The sequence below is a fragment of the Pseudopipra pipra genome, chromosome 18 (assembly GCF_036250125.1).
Source record: "Pseudopipra pipra isolate bDixPip1 chromosome 18, bDixPip1.hap1, whole genome shotgun sequence".
NCBI classification, from domain to species: Eukaryota; Metazoa; Chordata; class Aves; order Passeriformes; family Pipridae; genus Pseudopipra; species Pseudopipra pipra.
In genome coordinates, this window is record NC_087566.1 from 14,772,256 (window position 1) to 14,793,320 (window position 21,065).

General features: G+C 44.0%; 1 protein-coding gene across 4 annotated transcripts in view; it reads right to left on the reverse strand.

Annotated features, from left to right (window-relative positions):
- Nucleotides 1-1,143: 1,143 nt before the first annotated feature.
- Nucleotides 1,144-21,065, reverse strand: part of TOP3B (DNA topoisomerase III beta) — a 90,634-nt gene continuing 70,712 nt past the window's right edge. Inside the window, exons 1-18 of one of the 4 annotated variants that reach the window (XM_064675341.1) lie at nucleotides 15,788-15,919; nucleotides 15,568-15,705; nucleotides 14,759-14,890; nucleotides 13,659-13,765; nucleotides 12,769-12,843; nucleotides 11,648-11,844; nucleotides 10,471-10,627; nucleotides 9,254-9,367; nucleotides 8,286-8,376; nucleotides 7,292-7,446; nucleotides 7,008-7,113; nucleotides 5,702-5,848; nucleotides 4,809-4,982; nucleotides 3,860-3,988; nucleotides 3,485-3,634; nucleotides 2,970-3,070; nucleotides 2,543-2,744; nucleotides 1,144-1,661 (exon numbers count right to left, since the gene is read on the reverse strand). In XM_064675341.1, coding sequence (XP_064531411.1) covers nucleotides 1,180-1,661; nucleotides 2,543-2,744; nucleotides 2,970-3,070; nucleotides 3,485-3,634; nucleotides 3,860-3,988; nucleotides 4,809-4,982; nucleotides 5,702-5,848; nucleotides 7,008-7,113; nucleotides 7,292-7,446; nucleotides 8,286-8,376; nucleotides 9,254-9,367; nucleotides 10,471-10,627; nucleotides 11,648-11,844; nucleotides 12,769-12,843; nucleotides 13,659-13,765; nucleotides 14,759-14,890; nucleotides 15,568-15,637 — 2,589 coding nt within the window. In that variant the 5' untranslated portion in view covers nucleotides 15,638-15,705; nucleotides 15,788-15,919 and the 3' untranslated portion in view covers nucleotides 1,144-1,179. Of the gene's footprint in view, nucleotides 1,662-2,542; nucleotides 2,745-2,969; nucleotides 3,071-3,484; nucleotides 3,635-3,859; nucleotides 3,989-4,808; nucleotides 4,983-5,701; nucleotides 5,849-7,007; nucleotides 7,114-7,291; nucleotides 7,447-8,285; nucleotides 8,377-9,253; nucleotides 9,368-10,470; nucleotides 10,628-11,647; nucleotides 11,845-12,768; nucleotides 12,844-13,658; nucleotides 13,766-14,758; nucleotides 14,891-15,454; nucleotides 15,479-15,567; nucleotides 15,706-15,787; nucleotides 15,920-21,065 lie in introns of those variants that run through there. The other 3 variants (XM_064675343.1, XM_064675344.1, XM_064675340.1) reach the window with 3 other exon arrangements.

The window sequence follows — 21,065 nt, forward strand, 5'->3', positions numbered from 1 at the left end:
AGAGGAACAGGCTTGGGGCTGTGGAGTTTGGGCTGTGTTCTCTGGTTCAGTTAATGCACACAGTAGAGTTGTACATTACCTTTGTAGGGACTTGTCTTTCCTCTCTGTTGCCAGTAAATCCTGTGTCAGGTTGCTCTGCACATTCTGTGTTCAAATGCAGCAGCCTCTGAACTCTCATCCAAACACAACTAGTACTGACGCTGTTTTGGGGGTACAGGTGACACAAACTGTACTTGACCAGACAACCAGGCATGCTCAGCCATGCGCACATGGAAGGAAAGGAGAGAGTATTATATATTTGTACAATTAGATTTTGCAGTGTTGTACCCAGTGTCACAGTGGTTAGATACAGCTCCACACAAAACCATGAGGATACCCTCCTTTTGATAACAGAACTAGCCAACTGAAATGATAATTTGGGGAACAGACAGTACAAGCTGTATTTCATCAGGTATGATCTGCTGTGTGACCACAGAGGAAAAGAAGCGCAGGGGTACTCAGTCTGTCCTCCAGCAGCAGAAGATCTCATTTAACTGGGCCCCATTGACAGAAGATACTAACTTGGCTGCACAGGTCGTAAGTTGGGAATCGCTGCTCAAGGCAGATATTCACTTTCACATTTATAATTTCCATCTTGCAGGTCTCAGCATTATTCACTTATGAAGCAGAGTGACAGATTTGAAGTAGTGCTCTTGCTATTGCAGATGTAATTTAAAAATCTGACAACTACTAGTCATTTATTATTTTTGAAGACTCAAAGTCAGATGAAGCAAGTCGCATGCCACACTTAAAGACTACAGCAGCATAATACCAATCTTAATCAGTTCTTATATTCCTGGCACTTGTATCGCTGACAAAGGCACCAGAAATGACAGAAGAGAGAAATTTCATTTCCCTTCTACCAGCCACAGGTAACAGTCCATGTAGACTCCTTGAGTGTCCCTATTGTTTGTGAGCTCTCTTTTTATCAATGAATCCCAATCAAAAGCTTAAAGGTTTACTCAGTTACTAATGGATCATCCAGAAAAATTTGTTTTAAGATTAAATCAAGGCATACAACAACTTATGGTGTTCTAACTGTTCTAAGAGCAGGAAAGCAGTGAAGATTAAAACCACTTAAAAATGACCTCCAAGAGAAACAAATTTTTGTATGAAGTTTATTTTACTGTTGTGTGGCCATTACACAAAGTAAGCAGCCAGAGCTGCCATTTTGTCCTTGGGTTTCTTTGGGTTGACCCTTCCTCCAGGTCTCCGGCTTTTCCCCCTTCCGCGCCCTTGCCTTTTCCCTTGTCCCCCTCGGTGCATGGGGTGCCTCATGGCTGCATGTTTCAGCTCCACCAGATCTTGGAACACAGGGTCACAGAACACGCAGCCGGAGTGCTGGGTCTCATCACCAGGTAGAGGAGATTTGGCTTTGTTAAAATCCACGTCCACGAGCCCAGCCTCACACAGGTCGCAGGTCTCCGGCGACACCCGCACCTTGTGGGCGTTCTCAAAGAAGTGCACGACGACGTTGCACTTGTTGCAGGCCATCTTCCACTTGGGCCCCGACGTTGAGTCCAGCACCAGGACCCCATTCTCACACTCAACGCACTGCCCAATTCCAAGCATGCTAAGGGAATGCTGGCACGTGGGGTGGGTGCATTCATTACAGCCCATTCCTGGCAGGAGAAGAGTAAAACTATACCACAAGGAACCCATTGCACTACTCACACTACACAGTTTGGAGGAAGTGAGACACAGAAGTCAAAAAACTTAGTATATTATATGTTTTCGAAATCACTAAAGAATGAAACTGTTCCCAAAATAGCAACTTGCCTCTTCACACATTCAGAATAATCCCTTTTTCAAAAATTTCTCTATAATGACTTTCAGAGTTGCCAGATACTGTCACCGTACACTACAGGCAGTTTAGACACGAGTGATGAAATTAGTGAAAACTAATTACATTTTCAATTAAATGCATGGCTTCTAGCTACCTACCACTTTATATTTGAACTACTCACTGGTAGTCCAAGACATTTTTAATTAAAAGATGATAATAAAATATATGCCGAAAAGCTCCTGTTACTCAGAGCTTTGATGCACTACTTTAAGTAACTTTTTGTCTCACAGCTACCAAAGTAACTGTAACCTTAACCCCTTCTTATATCCTTCAACAGCTTTTGACACATCATTTAACTCAGTATCATAACATTCTCAAGACCTGGTCTTCATCTAAAGTCCTACCTACGCCTACTCCAATTTACAAGGTGTCAGAATCTGTGTCTTTCACTGCATGCTGAGTGTTCTGAAGGTCACCTACAGTGCCTGCAGGTAAATTAATTTCTTACTTCTTTTATAAAGAAAAAAATTGTAAAAAATTAATTAACTAGTAAATTTTGGTAAGTTTGACGTGAATTTTAGGTATCCAGAATCTAATTTGAACAGCACTTTCTTACTAAGCAACGCTGATTTTAGAACTCCTAAAAAGCATATTGTAGGGACTGTACCTGATTTATTTCAAGTGTGGGCGATATCTGCATGTTTACAGAATTCCTACCTTTTTTCATGTCCCTGAAAGGAGGATGGTTGTAACAGTATGGACACAGTGGATAGCTCTTTCCTCTGGATCCAGATGACCACAGCACCAGCTCAAAGTCATCTAGGGGACAACGCAGCTCTTTATAGAGTTTAATGGTACCGTTCTGTGGGAGACTGTAGGTGTCATCACAGTGGGAGCAGTGCAGGCGACTCGGCTTGGCCTGGAAACAGAACACAAGTCTTCTGAATAACTTCTTTACAACTTGCAGTACATCCAGCTGGAGCTGCTTTCTGATTTGTTCCCCATGGAAAAACTCCATCAGGCATTTTGTTTCAGAAACGCGCTTTGAGAACAACATTTTAACCCAAATTCAATAATAGAAAAGGAGTTTCTACTCAATGCCCCGCCCCCAGCAAGTGAAATTCAAAGTATGAAGTAAACTTACCTGAATATACTTCATGAAACGATGGCATTTACCACAGCGGGAAAGGGGTTTTCCAGTGGCAGCCAAGGGTGAAAAAGAAACTTCCATCAGTTCATCCATACCTGCAAAAGAAATAATCCCATTTATGTTAGAATTCTAGTTCTTAAGAGGAAACTTGAACAAAATCATCTACAAGACCTGTCAAGAAGTCAGAATTATTTTATTCACAATGCCCTTCCTTGTTTACAAAGACATTTTAAATACACTGCGTTTTGCACTGAGCATGCACAAACCCTAGGTTCAGTTAGTCTCAAGTTTTCAAAAACTCACCACTACACAGACACAAAATAAATCTGCAGTAGAGTTTTGGAGACAGGATTCAGTCCATTTCCCTTTGGAGAGCAACTTACTTTAAAACTTCCAGTCCTGGTAGGACTTTTCAGAAAGCCTAAAACTTTGAAAGGAACCTAATATATAAGTATTTTCTATGCAACAATCAAATAATTGAAGGGAACTCTCCATGTAAAAAGTTTTACCTGCAATAGAATCCACAAAATAGTGAAATTTCCTTTTGAAAATGTCAAGGGTGTGCTCCAGGACCTGATGATAATTTGCTTTACCCAGAGCTATTAAGTTGAGTTGCTTCTCTACAGCACTGCGGATCGTAGGGAGAACCAATTCTGCATCTAACAGAAAACCAGAGACAGCAGCAATGCAAGGTTAAAAATGGAGGTAGGAAACTGTCATCAAAATAAACACACAAGTTTTAATTATTATAGTCTTTGGTTAGTAATACTTTCCTGGATACACTGTTTTGAGACAGAAATGCTACTTACACAATGACAAGAGCCCTTGAGATAGTGAAGGGAAAAGAAGGCAAGAGAATGGAAAGGGAAGAGTATTTAACTGACCTATTTTGTAATAACCATGAACCAGAACAATGCCAAGGTTTGTAGGCTTTAGTCTCCGACCACTCTCCACTGTGACATAGTTTCGCTGGCAAATGTTGTTAATGTGGACTGGAATACTGGCATCAGTTCCTGGCACACAAAGGAAAACAAAAGATCCATCTTGAACAAGACAGAGTTGTCATCAAATTACTCACTTCTGACTTCTCCAGTTTCATGTCAAATTGTAGGGCACCTAAGACAGCTTAAAATTCAGATACCTTCTTACTGTTACCCAACTTCCAGTGCATAGCTACTCTCTCTCCAGTAACTTTGATGTTCCTTTGCAGTTCTTAGAAGTCTGAAAAATATGTCTTAACCTTAATCCTTTCATTTCTTCCAAGGAATTACTATTGGGAAGACACTTATTCTCACAATCATTTTTTCTGGAAACACGGTGGAGTAAGAGGCTATGTTTGCTCTAACTGGACAAACTTCATAAAAATACCTCAAAGGAAACAAGTCAGATTGATAAAGACAAGTAGCATTGTGGTAAATGGTATAATAAGATATAGAAGGATTACTGAAGACAGCAAAGCTGAAGCAAGCTGTAAAGACAAGAAATCATTCCTAAGAATGGGGAGGTGCTTCCTTCTCCACACATCAGCTCTTTCAGACAGAGAAGTGACAAGGATTTGTTATGAAAGGATATTGCTTTCTCAGGAAACCTTTGGCCAGAAACTACTGAAAATAAGGATAAGAAAGGGAAAGGAGTGTGGGGGAAGAAACAATCTACCATCTGCTGAGAGGAGCTACAGGCACTGTGGTTTGAAGGGGAAGAGATTATCACTGCATCTACCCAAATGCATGCTGAGGTGTCATTACTGACAGAGAGGGTGCAGAGGAGCAATTGTGACTCTTTGCACTCTTGGTGGATGTATTACAGGATAATGTAAGTTTAACAAGTTCCTACCAATGCCATGCTTTTCCATCAGAGTGATCAGTTCTGCTTCTGTCAGGTAATCAGGGGGACTGGTTTGCTTTTCCAGCAACTTTATTTCACCGATTGGAAAAAGATCTCCTTTCTCACAGCAGGGAAGGCTCTCTTCTAATGGGATGCTGTGCCACGGCATAATTTCTGTGAACCCTGGAGGTAAAGAAAGACAGAAACAAGCAATGAGGGCTTATCTCCACAGCTTTCAGAAAGTCAAGGTATATGTTTCTAGTTTTAACATGGACTGCATTTTACAGATCAAAGTTATGACATGTCTGCCATACCAAGCAGAAAATACATGAGGTCAGGAATGCTGAGGAAATACAGAATCTCAAGACAGTATCTCTCACTACGCCACATCAGATATATTTTTTGTGTGACTTCAATCAGTCTGATGACTGAAAAAAGCAAATAGTTCACATGAATGAAAGCACAGTGCCAGAATGATGGGAAGAGTTTCTTAAAAAGGAAATACAGATAGGAAGTCATATTAATGCAATAAGGACTATTAGGCCAGTTTACCATAAAAATCTCAGTACTAGTGCTACATTCTTTTTACAGAGGCCCAAAAAAAAAAATCTGCCTTTGTGTAATTTATCTCCCACAAGGCATTTACTATCTGCAAAAAGGCTGGTCTTCACACTGGCAAATGTGGCATTAAATCTTTGAGACTACTACATGAAAAATAAGACTTTTCCTATCATAATTGCAGTATGGAAATGAAGACAAGATTTGGTCTCTGGTTTTGACAGACCAAAAAACGTCTTCAAAATTGCAGTTGTCCCCAATGCTCCACTTTTATATACTTTCAGGGTATCAATGGGAAAAAAAATTAAATCTGTAGCCAACTACTTACTCCTGATTAGTTTTACCTGGTGAAGTTACCACCTTTCCAACACAGGTGAATCGTTCAGGGCCAATGCTGAAGGCAATGGTGGTTTGCAGGTACTTGCAGTCAGCACTGACAGTGGCAATGAAGTGCCGAGTTATGTACTCGTAGAGCCGCCACCCGTCTCCACCTGGGGATTACAACACCTCAGCCATGGAACTCCAGTCCTGCAGATTCACATAAAATCTACTCTACAATGTACCAGTTTCCCACAGGTATCACAGGAAAAACTGGCAGCTAAAAGAAAGTAACATTCAAAAGTCTGTCCAGTTCCCCTTTAAAATTTCCCGCCTATGTCACAGGCAGGAGCTGCAGATGCACTTGCAGAAGAACTGCCAATTTAGCCAGCCCCTCTCCCAGTTTTGCAGTGTGTTTGAATGAGAGGGCAAAGTAGGAAAGACTTTTCTATTTTTGCTAAAATAAAGACATATGAACAAAACCAAAATTATCTACTGCTTAGTGCCCCTAGAGACCACATTATAACGTAAACCATAAAATGTGATTCTGGTGGCAACTGCCACTCTGGGCAGCTTAAAGAGATCACTCTAAAATAATACTTATTAACACTAATACACATTAATTTGCAAAACAAAGTTTCATTATTCACAATCTACATATAGGAAGTGGAATATTTGAAAGGTTACACTGCTATGAGCAACTCCTAGTTCTTAGTCCTGTGCTTTGCATATTTTGTCTTGCTGTGTTTAAAGAAAAACGGCCATTCAGTAGCCCATACAATTACTTAAAATTTTAAAGCATTTATTTTTTATCAGAGATAATTTCACCACAGGTATCAGTTTTCTACAACCATCCTAGCTATTCTTAATAAACAATACAATTCATTCACTACACTTAGAACCTTAAAGTCCTCTTTAGAGGGAGCACAGTGTACAAAAAGTCAAATGTTATATTTTAATATAAAACCCAGAAACCATACAGACTAAATTAAAATGCAGTTGAAGTTTGGTTTACAAGCACAAAAATACAGTAATGTTTCCATACTTGGAAGCTACTATTCTGGGGCAAATTTCTCCTAGAAAAGTAGGCATTAAGTTGTTTTTTTCTTAGCAATACTATAGTCCTGAGGATCAACTACCAAAAAGCAGAGCAGCTCTGAACTTCACTGTCACCAGAAGTTTTACTGAGGATCAAGTTTGCTCTCTCTTCATTTCCTGCCATTCAAAGAATTTTATTTTCTGTTGAAACTCAGAGAGTTTCAAACTGGCACCTACACCTCGAGGAACTAATTTCTTCACACAGTGTCCCAACACGACTGAATTTGCCTGTACCTAATTCTGCTTCTGTTGCAGCTCTCATTGGGGTGATGGGAGGATGGTCTCCTGCATCATGGCCTTTCCTTGGATGATTAATGCCTTCTGATAGCAATGCATTTACCTGGGTGAAGAAATTGCTTACTCAGATCCAATCCATAACAATACAACATCCATAAACAAAAGCAATTAGAGATATTTATAATTTCCAAAGGGCTATAGGTTTTAATACACCAAATAAGATTTATTCTAAACACACACTAGCGAATGATGCTAGTACAGGTTTTGCTTCATGTACTCACAGTTTCTGCCCAGTAAGGATTATTGGCTTGTTGTCTCAGACATCCTTTCAAGTCAAAGTTTTCTGGGTAATGGGTGGTTTCTGTTCGAGGGTAGCTAATATAACCCTGAGTATAAAGACGCTCTGCTATTTGCATGGCATGTTGTGGACCCATTCCTAAGATGGGATAGGACAAAACAAAAATCATCTACACATTCACTGTGATTATGGTTTGCTGCATCTTAAAATATACCTTATCCAAGCACCCAAATAAATCACAGTTTGTTCTTTCTGTATTCTGTCACCTTGATCTTCCCAAACGTTTCACTTTTGACAAGCTTTCTAAACTTGATCCTTCTCCCAAAATCATAGAATCATGGAATCAGCCGGGTTGGAAAGGACCTCTGAGATCATCAAGTCCAACCCTTGATCCACTACTGCTGCGGTTACTAGACCATGGCACTGATGCCACATCCAGTCTCATCTTAAAAACCTCCAGGGACAGAGAATCCACTACTTCCCTGGGCAGCCCATTCCAATGCCTGATTACCCTCTCTGTAAAGAATTTCTTCCTAATACCTAACCTAAACCTCCCCTGTCACAGCTTAAGACCATGCCCTCTTGTCTTACTGACAGGTGCCTGGGAGAAGAGACCAATCCCCACCTGGCTACACCCTCCTGTCAGGGAGCTGTAGAGAGTGAGGAGGTCTCCCCTGAGCCTCCTCTTCTCCAGGCTGAACAGCCTCAGGTCCCTCAGCCTCTCCTCGTAGGACTTGTGCTCAAGTCCCCTCACCAGCCTTGTTGCTCTCCTCTGGACCTGCTCCAGGACCTCCATATCCTTCCTGAACTGAGGGGCCCTGAACTGAGGGGCCCAGAATTGATCTATAACGATCTAAATGATCTATTATAAGGAGAGGAAAGTATCAAACTACATTTGATATGTCCTTGATTATTTCATTTGCGAAGCCAAAATATTTTGCTTTAAAACAGTGTGAAAATCTGAACTTTGCACATACCTAAAGCAGCACTGGCCACTCGTAGCATTTCTACCGTGTTCAGAGCCAGTGGTCTCTGCTTCACCTTCTCTTTTTTACTCACAGATTCTACCTAGAAAACAGCATTTTCCCAGTAAAAGTTCTGAAGTTTCCTAACTGGTAAATGTATGATTTCAATCATGACTATAAACACATATCATACCTACCATTGTCTACTCTTGTATCTGCCTTGTTTTCTTAAAACAAGCCACTAATATATTTTTACTTTAGAAAATCTGACTGGAGATAATTTTACCAAGTTCCAAAGTTAAAGTCCTAAAGAGCCTTTGTGCTAAAGACTAGATCAGGTCTATAACTGGGAATGCAGCAAGGCAGCCTATTGCTGTCTTTACTTCCCATTTACCTCAGCAGCACATACTTTCAGTGCTACAAGGACTTAGTGCTCATGACCCTAACTATAAGGATCCAGATTTTTAAAAGCTCCAAGCAGTCTTTGAACCTCAATGTCTAAAAGCACTGAAATCCAAACATATTGTCAAACAAATATTGAATAGAGCAGAGCTATAAGTTAATTGGCTATAAAGACTGTACCATACACATGATTAAAAATTTAACTGCAGGAATATTGCCCTACACATAATTAAACTCTGATTTGTACAATGTCCCATGGGAAATAAGAGGTCGGCTTGGAGAGATCTGAACAGTATTTCCTAGCAGGTCTAGTAATGAAGAGTTCCTATCAGGAGTGATGATCACTTCTAAAGTCAGTATTAAGAAGAGGCTTCTGCTGAGATGACCACATCAGCATACGAACTACAACAAAAAAATCTCTTGCTTTTTATTCTCATTCACACAAAGCTGAACGAAGTAAAAAACAGGATACATATACTCTGCACTCTGTAACAAAGACAAACAAAAACCCCCAATATGCAGCAAATGAAATATTAATGTGAAATATGGGTCTACTGACACTTGGTAAATATTCTTACCCTTGCTTCTTTTGACATCTTTGTTATATTCAGGAACATTTGAGCAACTTCACGATCAAACACTCTCACTCTATCCCAATCTAAAGTGAGAGAACTTTCTTTTTCAGGGTTCACCTATTGGACAAAATAAAAAAAAAATCAATTCCCACCAACTCTACTACTGGAAGTGTGAGAATGCATATTCCCAACAATAATCCAACAAGCAAATCCTAGGACATAAAGGATTTGTTAGGACAAATTTAGGACAAACTCACACTATGACAAGTGATTCAAACACACAGTTCTGCTCCTTTTCACAGGGGCTTTTGAGAAAGGTGGAGCACTTCGAGTTCTGGGGGCTGGAGAGTGACTGTAACTATTCCTGCAGTGAACTAAAATACTATCCTTGTTTAGAGAGAACAGTAAAGGCTGAAGTGGGCAGAAATTCAAAGTTTACCATTTTGATTTAGCAAAATCAATCATTTGTATTAAACTGAAACTAAGTCATGTTTTAAGTCCCATATACAAAAATTAGTATGAAGCAACCAATACAAGAGAGTACAACATTCCCTGAAAACAGGCACCAAGCATTTCCTAGCATGACACGAGACACATCAGAAGAGATGACAGTAGACACCCAATTTCGTCTTTTTTTTTTTTACCTTTAAAATCTAAAAATGGCAACTTTTTACCATGCATCCCTTATTTGTTTAAAAAATCCCTGTGATCACAAGCTGTTGGTTTGCTCTCAGAGCTTGGACAGCAGCGAGGCTGTAAAACTGCTCTAAGCTGCCAAAGTACTCTGAGGATTCAGTTGCCAGTTAACACAATGAGCATTTTATTTGCTTTAAAATTCTAACACTCAGTAATGCCAATGTTTGTTCGCAGTCTAATTAATTCCTGAATTCAGATTAACAACAGTCAGTCCAAGGACCCCAGGGAACAAAAGAAAACCATTTTAAGTAGTCTTTTTGGCTGAATCTAAGCTTAGACGATCAGCACTGAAGAATTCTTATAAGCAGTAGACAATAGCCACTTTAATACAAAACTGACATCGTGGAATCTGTTCTTGAGAGTGGTGACACATGTGAACAGAATGAGAGCACATGAGTAAACTATAGGCATTGTGAATTCCTGTCAGCAGCTTCAAATTTATGAATGAATGAAATGAAAACACAAATGCATTTTTTTTGTAAAAATATATGTCCTCATATATAAACAAGTACTGTAACACTTACTTTAGCTTGCAACACCCAGTAAGTCTCAGGCTTAAATGACTGGATTTTGTCATGCCGTTCAACACAGAACCCAAGTGTTGGGGTCTGACATGGCCCAAAGGAGATGAGGGAACTGTCTAAATTCCCATATTTCCCCTGAAAATATTTAGTCTGAAACCTAAGAGAGGGGAGAAAAAAAAAACAGACTAGGAACAATTATATTAATATCCTCATTCCCATGAAAAATTTTTCATTAACATACACACACAAATATGAGAAATCTATAAAAGCATTCAGGCACTAGGAAAAAAGCATTCTGAGAAACACCATCTCTTACAGCTAATTAAGTCACAATCACTTTGCCTCACTGAATCCTGTTTATTCCCAAAGAAATGTGAGAGAACATTATAGCATAAAATCATACCACATTTGCCAATAGTACTTTACCCAGTTCAGGTAAGTCCACACACAACCTTTTCATTCTTTTTATTTGTCTGTGCATAAAATTGTTCAGTTTGGGGCTGAACAGAATCAGCCAGTAGAGTTCTGAGACATATTCTGGGGTGTCCCGTGTTAGGCTGTGGTAGAGTTAATCTTCTTCATAGAGGCTGGTACAGGGTTGTGCTTTGGATTTGTGCTGAGAACAGTGTTGATAATTCAGGGATGTTTTCACTATTGCTGAGCAGGACTCACAGAGTCAGGGCCTTTCCTACCTCTCACCCCACCCCACCAGTGAGCAGACTGGGGGTGCAAAATGAGTTGGGAGAGGATACAGCCAGGACAGCTGATCCCAACTGACCAAGGGGATATTCCAGACCATATGACACCATGCTCAGCATATAAAGCCGGGGAAAGAAGGAGGAAGGGGGGGAATGTTAAGAGTGATGGAGTTTGTCTTCCCAAGTCACCACTGTGGGTGTCCTGGGGATGGCTGAACACCTGCCTGCCCATGGGCAGTGGTCAATTCATGTCTTATTTTGCTTTGCTTGTGTGTGCAGCTTTTGCCTTACCTATTAAACTGCCTTTACTCTCTACCCATGAGTTTTCTCATTTCTACCTCTGATTCTCTCCCACTGCCCCACTGGGGTGGAAGCAGTGAGTGGCTGTGTGGGGCTTGGCTGCCATCTGGGGTTAACCCACGAGTGGACAGAACCATTCCTTAGCCTTCCATAAAACCGTCTGTGATCCGTGCTGTCACCTTGTGAATGCACAGCCAATCCTCAGATCCAGCTCCTGACGGGCATCCACGGACAGAGCCTCGTTGCGATTGGGTTCTCCCAAGTGATTCATGGCATTGCAGATGTCTGTGTCAGTGATGGAGCTGAATTTAGCTCTGTAAATCGACCTTTCCGTGCCACGAGGTTTGTTCATGACAGGAAGAACAGCATCAAGAACCTAATGAAAGTAAGATTATTTAAAAGATAAAGGGTTCAGTCAGGTTTTCTCTCTAAAGAAACAAAGAAACCAACACTCTCCACAAAATATTTGCCTATATGACACTACATAATTCAGCAAGATGTCATGTCAATACACTAACTGATAGGCCAGAGCAGTATTTGTCCATCCACTCGAAAGTGCATTAAGGATTACCAAAACTGAAGGATTTATTCACCATACAGCAACCGCTGGAAGCAAATCACTATTGTTGGCCAAATACAAAGACATTCACCAGTGCAGCTGCAGCACCTTTTGATGAACATGTACCACTTTCTCTCTGGGTTTATTCTACGTATTGCTAGGGCCAAGCAATGATACAATGGTATATAAAGAACTTAAAAGAATTACTTGATAAAATGTGCTTCTTTAAACAAAAACAAAAAACCCCAAAACAAATACTCTTCGTGTAGACTTCTGGAAATAGGATGTTAAAAAAAAAATATTAAGAAAGTTTTAGTTCTATGTTTTTACATACAGAAACCAAATTCTTGCAGAAGGCCTACACTTAAAAGCAGCCTCGGTGCTCTAAAGCATCTAATTGCTTAATAAACAAAAGATAACAGAGATGAAGTTTTACAAGGACAGAAAAATAACTACTCCAGCTGTGTAATACAGACCAACTCTGAAAGCACTGGAATGTTCTAACATTTAGGAGACCTGACTGTTATCTCAGATGAGCAACATCTCTGAAAGCGATTTTTACTCTTTAACTGACATCTTACAGAGTTCAAAGCACGTGAGTTTTTCCACCAAGGCCCTCCACGCCTTTAGTTTGAATTTTACTGTATACTCATAAACCAATGCATTGATAGTATTGTCACAGACAAATATATTACAAATAATAAATACATATATTATATGTCTTAAAAAGAGACATCTTACTTCAAAACAGATGTTTTCTCCTTCTTTATCACAATCCAACCACAAGACAATACAATCACAGCCTCTTCCCTCCACCTGTGAAAAAAACTAGCAGAGTTGTTCAGCAACAAAAACAGCCCACCTTCCCTCTCTGTTTTGAAGTACCGGAGATAATTTACTCGGTGCTAAAAGGATTGCAAGAATTAACCAGAAGTAATAAGAAGTCACCAGGTACCCAAACAGCGGTTAAAGAGAGGAGCAAGCTGTACTCCATGGGACCAGAAAACTGCATATAAGATGCTTTTCTGAAAATAATAAGCATAGCTCTATAGCAGTGGAAGTCTCCTGAAACAGCTCCAGTCTGCATGCACAGCCTCAGGCATAGCCTCTCCCCTTTCTGGGCCCTCATTTCCAGATATAAAAAAAAAATCCAAAACACCCAAACAAACTGAAGAAACACCTTCCTAGTTCATAAAGATACTGCTAAGTCTAAATTTGTCTGACAGAAATAATTTTTTCACCACATACACTTGCCCTTCAGACAACATATTATTTTGTAAAAGCAACCAAAGTCCTGCTTTCCTCTCAGCAGGACGTGTGAAGGGCGAACAATAACCAACACACTTATTTTAAAGAAGGCATTTATAAGCTCTGCCTTGCACTTGCTGTTAGAAACTAAACATCCATCTAATTCTACAATTCTGAAAGGCAGGATATCAACAATCCAACAACTCAGAAGGCAAAGGTAAAAGCAAATTTAACAAGGCAAGGATTTCAGACAGCATAAGAACCAGCAAAATAAAAAAAATAGATGTAACTGTGACAAAAACCTGCTCCTTGCAGGGGAGAAAATCCTAATTTAAGAACATAGAAAAAGATCTCTCTGAAATACTACTCAGAAGAAAGAATACCTGTAAAAACTTCACCATGGTCAGTTTGGGATTAGCTTCTTTCTTTTCTGTGGGAGCTTTGCTAAAAAGTTCTGCTGGATCCACCTTGTCCCAGCTGTTATATTTTCCTGAAAAGCAAAAGTATATTAAGACATATTAAAAAAAACCACAAACAAACAACAAACAACTTTATTTTGCAAAACACTTGACTTTCAAAATTTGTATGGAAAATTTTCTACCCTAACAAATCTTGCTTTATTGCATATCAAGGGTCCCCTTAGCTTTTTCTGTGAATTGCATCTATCACTTAGAAACATGAAATGTGAAGGAAAAAAAATACTGCTCATCTTTCAGAAATTTTAACATGGGCTATTAAAACACCTTCTCTTGTACAATCAATTGATCAAGGGGAAGGGCTTGTTTATATATACATACACATATATATCATGTATATATACATATAACATGACCGCTGTAGTCTGTTTTACTGTTCATTACATGGCCAGTTATGTCTCAGCCCTAAAGTGCCCTGTGCCATCTGCTCATATCAATGCATTTGTTCATTTTCATTTCTCTCAAGTAATGTCAACAATATTGCTCAGCAATTACACAAAACTGTACTTCTTTAAAGCACTGTGTAAGTAAAGTTCTGAGGCAACTATAATTAGAAGAACTACAACAGTCACATGACTAGTCCAACGTTTCAGAGCAGGTTAGTGACAGGATTCTTTGTGCATAATCCTTAGCAGATCTCTGTTTTGCAGTAATGCACTATAATGCTTAAGAAAATATCCTTTTGGGGTCTGCGTTCTTTAATCATCTTTCATCCTAAGTACCAAAACACTTTTCCAGATAGGCAAACTAAGCCTCATCTCCCCTCATTTTCCAGGGATGTAATTCAGGCACAGAAAAGACAAGTAACATGACTGACTCATGCAAGAGAACTAGAAACAAAAATATAGAACTGCTGACCACAAGCAATCTTTTTGTTCTCCTTTTCTTGCTCCTTCTCTCCCGAAAATCCTTTCTCATTTATTTCCACAATCAGTATTTTCCTATTAGGAATCCTTGACAGCTCTACAAGGTACTAGCAGCAGTTAAAATATCTTATGAACAAATACCTATGAAATCCAAAGTCATGACGTGACCACACACAGATGTCATCTTGAAGTGGGCACTCTGTCCAATAAAGGATCCTGTGTATTCATGCACAGAGCAGGCACCATTCAGTCCCTTGCGAGAGGACATGTTTCCTGTGAAAATAAAACCATAAATACCAATGAGATTAAATTAAACAGCTATTGAAATGAGTTATTTTGTGTGAAATTACATTCCCCTTTTCTTAGATTTTTTTTCCTGATCACAAAAGTCTACTTATGGATCAAGTTTTTATTTCAGTTAACTACCACTTTAGGCCTTTTTTAAAATATATTTCATTTTCAAGTTAAACTATACACTATCTCCTCCATCTTTTCCCTCCCACCAGGAAACCTTACAAAAATATAGACAGTTTCCTAGATGGCACAGTTATAATCAACTAATTTTATTTTCCATGTAATTTACAAAAGTTTTACTATTGCTTCAAAAATCTCAGAACAGCAACTTGCTACTCGATTGGCACTTTCCAGAAACCAGATGCACTAACACACATTACAACAATATTTCAAAACCACATTCCTTTATTATTGAACCATCAGCCTATAAAACCAAACAGAATGTGATGGGACACCCAGCTCTTTTATGAACTGTAACCTGTCCCTGAGACAACCAAGTCGCTGAGCAGGGTAATTCTTAACCTCCCTGCAAGGACAGCAAACCTGGGAACCCTCGCAGACGCTTCCTGGCGGCTCCCACACCTCTCCCGGCGGGGCTGTGCCTCCGGAACGCTCCCGCTGCCGCCGGCACAACAGCACAGCCGCACCCGTCCTACCTCTCGAGAGGATCTTGGCGATGGATTGCGCCAGGGATGGCTTCTCCGCCACCATCAGCACGGTCTTCATCTTGGGCTGGGTGACCCGCGGGGCCGCGGGGCCGGGCCGGGGACGCGGGGACGCGGCAGCTCCCGAGCCTGAGGGGACAGAGCATCAGCGCGGACACCGCGGCGGGCGGGCACCCACAGACCCGCACTCGCGGGCCGGACCCGCTCCCACCTGAACTCTGAGAACAGAGCGCGGCCAAGGAGCCACCGCCCGCTCCGCCGCGCTCCGCCCCGGGCCCGGCCCGCTCCGCGCCTCAGCGGGCCGCCATGGCCGCGTCACTGCCGGGTCACGGCGCCGGAAGGCGCGGGCGGGCGGGTCCGCGGCGGCACGGGCGGGCGCGGCACACACAGGCATAAACACAGATACAAATGCAGACAGACACATGGACACACACACGGCTACAGACACATGGACACACACACGGCTACAGACACATGGATACACACACGGCTACAGACAGACACATGGATACACACACGGCTACAGACACATGGATACACACACGGCTACAGACAGACACATGGATACACACACGGCTACAGACAGACACATGGATACACACACGGCTACAGACACATGGATACACACACGGCTACAGACACGGATACACACACGACTACAGACAGACACATGGACACACACACGGCTACAGACACATGGATACACACACGGCTACAGACACATGGATACACACACGGCTACAGACACATGGATACACACACGGCTACAGACACATGGATACACACACGGCTACAGACACATGGATACACACACGGCTACAGACAGACACATGGACACACACACGGCTACAGACAGACACATGGATACACACACGGCTACAGACACATGGATACACACACGGCTACAGACAGACACATGGATACATACAGACACACACAGACACACACATGCATATACAGAGAGACACGTATACATACAGACACACACATACACGTATATAGACAGACACCTGTATATACATACACACACATACATACATACACACAGACACACTCACATACACATGTATACATACAGGGACACACACATACACATGCATATACAGATAGACACATGTATACATACAGAGACACACATGCACACACACACATACACACACACACACTCCCCCCATATACACACACCCACCCATATGCACACACATCCCCCATACACGCGCCCCCCCATATAGGCCCCCCCAATACACCCCTCCACACCCCATATACACACACCCACACCCATATACACCACCCCCTACTATGCACACACACACTCCCCCCATATACAAACCCACCCACACGCACACCACCCCCCCATACACACATGCTCTCCCCATATACACCCCCTCATACACACCCACCCCCTCATACACACCCACCCCCCCATACACACACACTCCCCCCATATACACCCCCATACACCCACCCACCCATACGCACACACACCCCATATACACCCCCCATACACACCCCCCCATACACACCCACCCATACACCCCCCCCGTATACACCCCCCATACACACACACACCCATACACACACCCCCCATACACACACACCCATACACCCCCCCCGTATACACCCCCCATACACACACACCCCCATACACCCACCCACCCATACGCACACACACCCCATATACACCCCCCATACACACCCCCCCATACACACCCCCCATACACACACACCCCCCATACACACACACCCCCCATACACACACACCCCCCATACACACCCCCCCATACACACCCACCCATACACCCCCCCAATACACACCCCCCCATACACACCCCCCCATACACTCCCCCCCATACACCCCCCATACACACACACCCCCATACACACACCCCCCATACACACACCCCCCCATATACACCCCCAATACACACCCCCCCATACACACACCCCCCCATACACACACCCCCCCATACACCCCCCATACACACACACCCCCATACACCCACCCCCCCATACACACACCCATACACACACCCCATATACACCCCCATACACACACCCCATACACACACACACCCCATACACCCCCCCCATACACACACCCATACACACACCCCATATACACCCCCATACACACACCCATACACACACACACCCCATACACACACACGCTCCCCCCTGACTCTAGCGCCCTCTGGCGGCGCGGGGTGGGGATGGGGGCTCGACCCCCTCGGTCAACTCTGAGCCCGGAGCTGGGCACGGGCAGAGCTGGTGGCACATGCGGGACCCGGCACAAGAACATGGGCAAAATGCACGGCCATCCCTTCCTCCCACAGCCCACGCGCAGCGCTGTGCCGCGGGAAGCGCTTTTTCCGCGCGGTACAGCCGGGCGCGCGCGGCTGCCTCCCTTCCCTCATCTACGCAGGTGCGCAAACCACGTATCGTCAAACTTCTCTAAGAGAACACGCACACAAATTGTGTCTGCTTTGTTCAAGCGACTGCACCTGTGCCCAGTTCGGCACTCAGGTTCCGGTTCTCATACACATGAAACACTACAAACAGTCTCTGACACTGACAGCATCTCCTTCAGTGAAAATGAATTTGCCCTTGAAGTATTAGGAGCACCTGGTACCCTTGCACTCAGATGAGGTAATGGAAACAATACTGATTTTTTGAATGATTCTTGGAAAACTTTTTTTTCCACGTTATATTTAAGTTCAGTATTGATTTCTCACTTAAGCAGAAAGTGAGAGGAGGAGAGGGAAGGGGAAAGAAGGGGAAGGAAGGGGAGAGGGAGGGGAGGGGAAGGGAAGAAGCACACGCTTCCCTCAGCCCACATTTTCCCTGGGAGGAGGCGAAGACTGCCTCAACCAGGTCCTGCTCCAGGGGCTGCATCTCCTTTCCCCAAATCCTGGAGGGACCCTTTGCCCTGGCTGTCACTTCCCAGGAATGCTGAGCCCTGCTAAGGAAATTTGCTCAGTGGACTGGAACAGTTTCCAACCTCTCCTGCAGCCTTCAACCCTTCCACACATCCTAAAATCTTTCTGTCAAGGGAAGAGCTACAGAAGGAAGCCCCAAGCTGATGTATTTTATAATCCTCCACTTAATTTTTAATTCTCCACTTTGTGGAGGAACTCAGCTCTCTATTTTTACCCCTATGGTTGTGCATCAGTTGCTGCCAATGTTTATAGCACTTTTCCAAGAGCTGCTCAGTACCATACAAACCCAGTGAGAAGGGATTAGGAAGCAGCCAGAATCAGGATGTATATCAACTTCATGCTGTCTGGAATAAAAAGGAACTAATTCACCTTCAATTTGATTAGTAGACAATTAATAGATATTGAAGTTATTATTATGAAAGGAAAAATTAAAACAAACTCAAGGCTTTTAATTCTTTGACAATACTGAAGTTAGAACATCTTAAAAAAATGTGTTCTGCTGGTTCAATGCCTGGTTCCTTTTGACATCTGGACAACATCTGGAACAATCAGGATGCAAGTTAAAACTGAGTCTTCAGATATGTCAGATACGTATTTTTTAATTTCCTCTAGTAAAAGCCCTATACAAAACCCAACCTTCCTTTTCCCTTTGAATCCACAACGTAACATGAAATTCCAACTTGTGCTCACCCAGGGAAACGCAGCTAGGTCTCTTCCACACGTGGCCGAGGGACTCCGGTCACTCTGAGTTCCCGTGTACCCCTGCGCTGGTACAGACGCGTGTGTGGCTGGTTCCTTGGGGCCACACAGAAGAGGCTTTCCCGGCCCGAAGAGATCCCACTGCTGAACACCCACATGCGCCAGCTCCGCCTCATGAGCGGACGCTGCAGGGACAGTGGGTCCCGACAACTGCTTGGAAGTGCTTTGGAAAGACCTTGACAGTCTGAAAAGCCTCACCCTAGTGAGGCTGCAGCCTAGTTCTCCGGCATGCAGCTGCATCAGTGCCCGCGGTGCCGGAGGGCCGGGGAGCAGGGCGGGCAGAGCAGCGCGGGCGGGCGCTGGAGGGCGCGGGCGCTGGAGGGCGCGGGCGCTGGAGGGCGCGGGCGCTGGAGGGCGCGGGCGCTGGAGGGCGCGGGCGCTGGAGGGCGCGGGCGCTGGAGGGCGCGGGCGCTGGAGGGCGCGGGCGCTGGAGGGCGCGGGCGCTGGAGGGCGCGGGCGCTGGAGGGCGCGGGCGCTGGAGGGCGCGGGCGCTGGAGGGCGCGGGCGCTGGAGGGCGCGGGCGCTGGAGGGCGCGGGCGCTGGAGGGCGCGGGCGCTGGAGGGCGCGGGCGCTGGAGGGCGCGGGCGCTGGAGGGCGCTGCCGCCGCAGGAGCCGCCCGCGGTCCCCGGGGCGCGGCCGCACTCGGCGGGGACGGGGGTTCGCCGCTCCCGTCCTTCCCATCGCCGTCATCGCTCCCGCCGCTCTCTCAGCGCAGCACTGCCTCTGCACCTCGCACCTTCACTTCGCTCCGACGTGCAGCGCGTTTTCTCCGGGAAGGGGCTCCTTCCCGCTGCGCCAGCCCGGGGAGCCACGCGGAGCCCCCGCTCCCGCCGCCACCTCCTCGCAGAGGCTTCTCTCACTGTGTGAAACGGCCACCTCAGGCTTGGCCCCCGTCTTTAGAAACACTTCTCACCATACTGAGGAGGCTCCAAAAATCGTCTTACCAGACCCCACCGCCCCTGTAGCGAGTACCTGGGTCTGGGAGGCTTCTTATTCCAATCAGGAGGAGAAACTCCAGGGAGAAGAGGTCATGTTTGCCCAAGACACCAGTTGCTCACAGTCCTGTCATCCAGGACTACTAACACCCTGCCCTTCACTTTGCCCAGCTCTAGCTGGTGTGCCTTCACTTTTCCTTTGAAGAGCTGAAGGCCTAAGCACAGCTCTCCAGCTGTGCAAATGGGGCAGAATAATAAAACCCCCAGGCAAGTGGCCTCTCCTGTGGTTTTCACAAAGAAAACCAAGTTTGTTTCTCGCTATAAATAATTAGAAAAGGTTTGGTTTACATCGACTTGGTAAGCATATCAAATCAAGAAAGCTACAGCTCTGGGGAAGCACTTTGCACACTGAGGACACATCAATCTCCTTCCTGGTCCTGCTGCCCGTAGAGTCACAAGTTTTTCAACACCGTTTATCCCTCTGGTGGATGGTTATTCAAGTAGTCAAATCCCTCAGCCTGATTAAGACAATGATGTTTCACTTCTCCATTAGAAGATCTTGTGCAAGGATTAGAGCCCTGGACCTCCTCGTACTGCCACTGACTCACTGATTCATTTTGGTAACTTATGCTTTGGTGCCTCCTCCAGAGCTCAAGTAGCAACTTCCCTCTTCAGGGATGCTTTACTGATCTGTATGCATAAAGCCCACTTTAAGTGCAAGATAGAAAAAGCTACAGAAATACCATGCTCTCTATTGTAGAGAGCAAGATCCTTTCTGTTTTACTTCCCTGGGCTCATTCTTGACCTTAGAGTAACTGTTCCCTGTTTGTTTCCAAGCACACTTGAAAGATTGCCATGA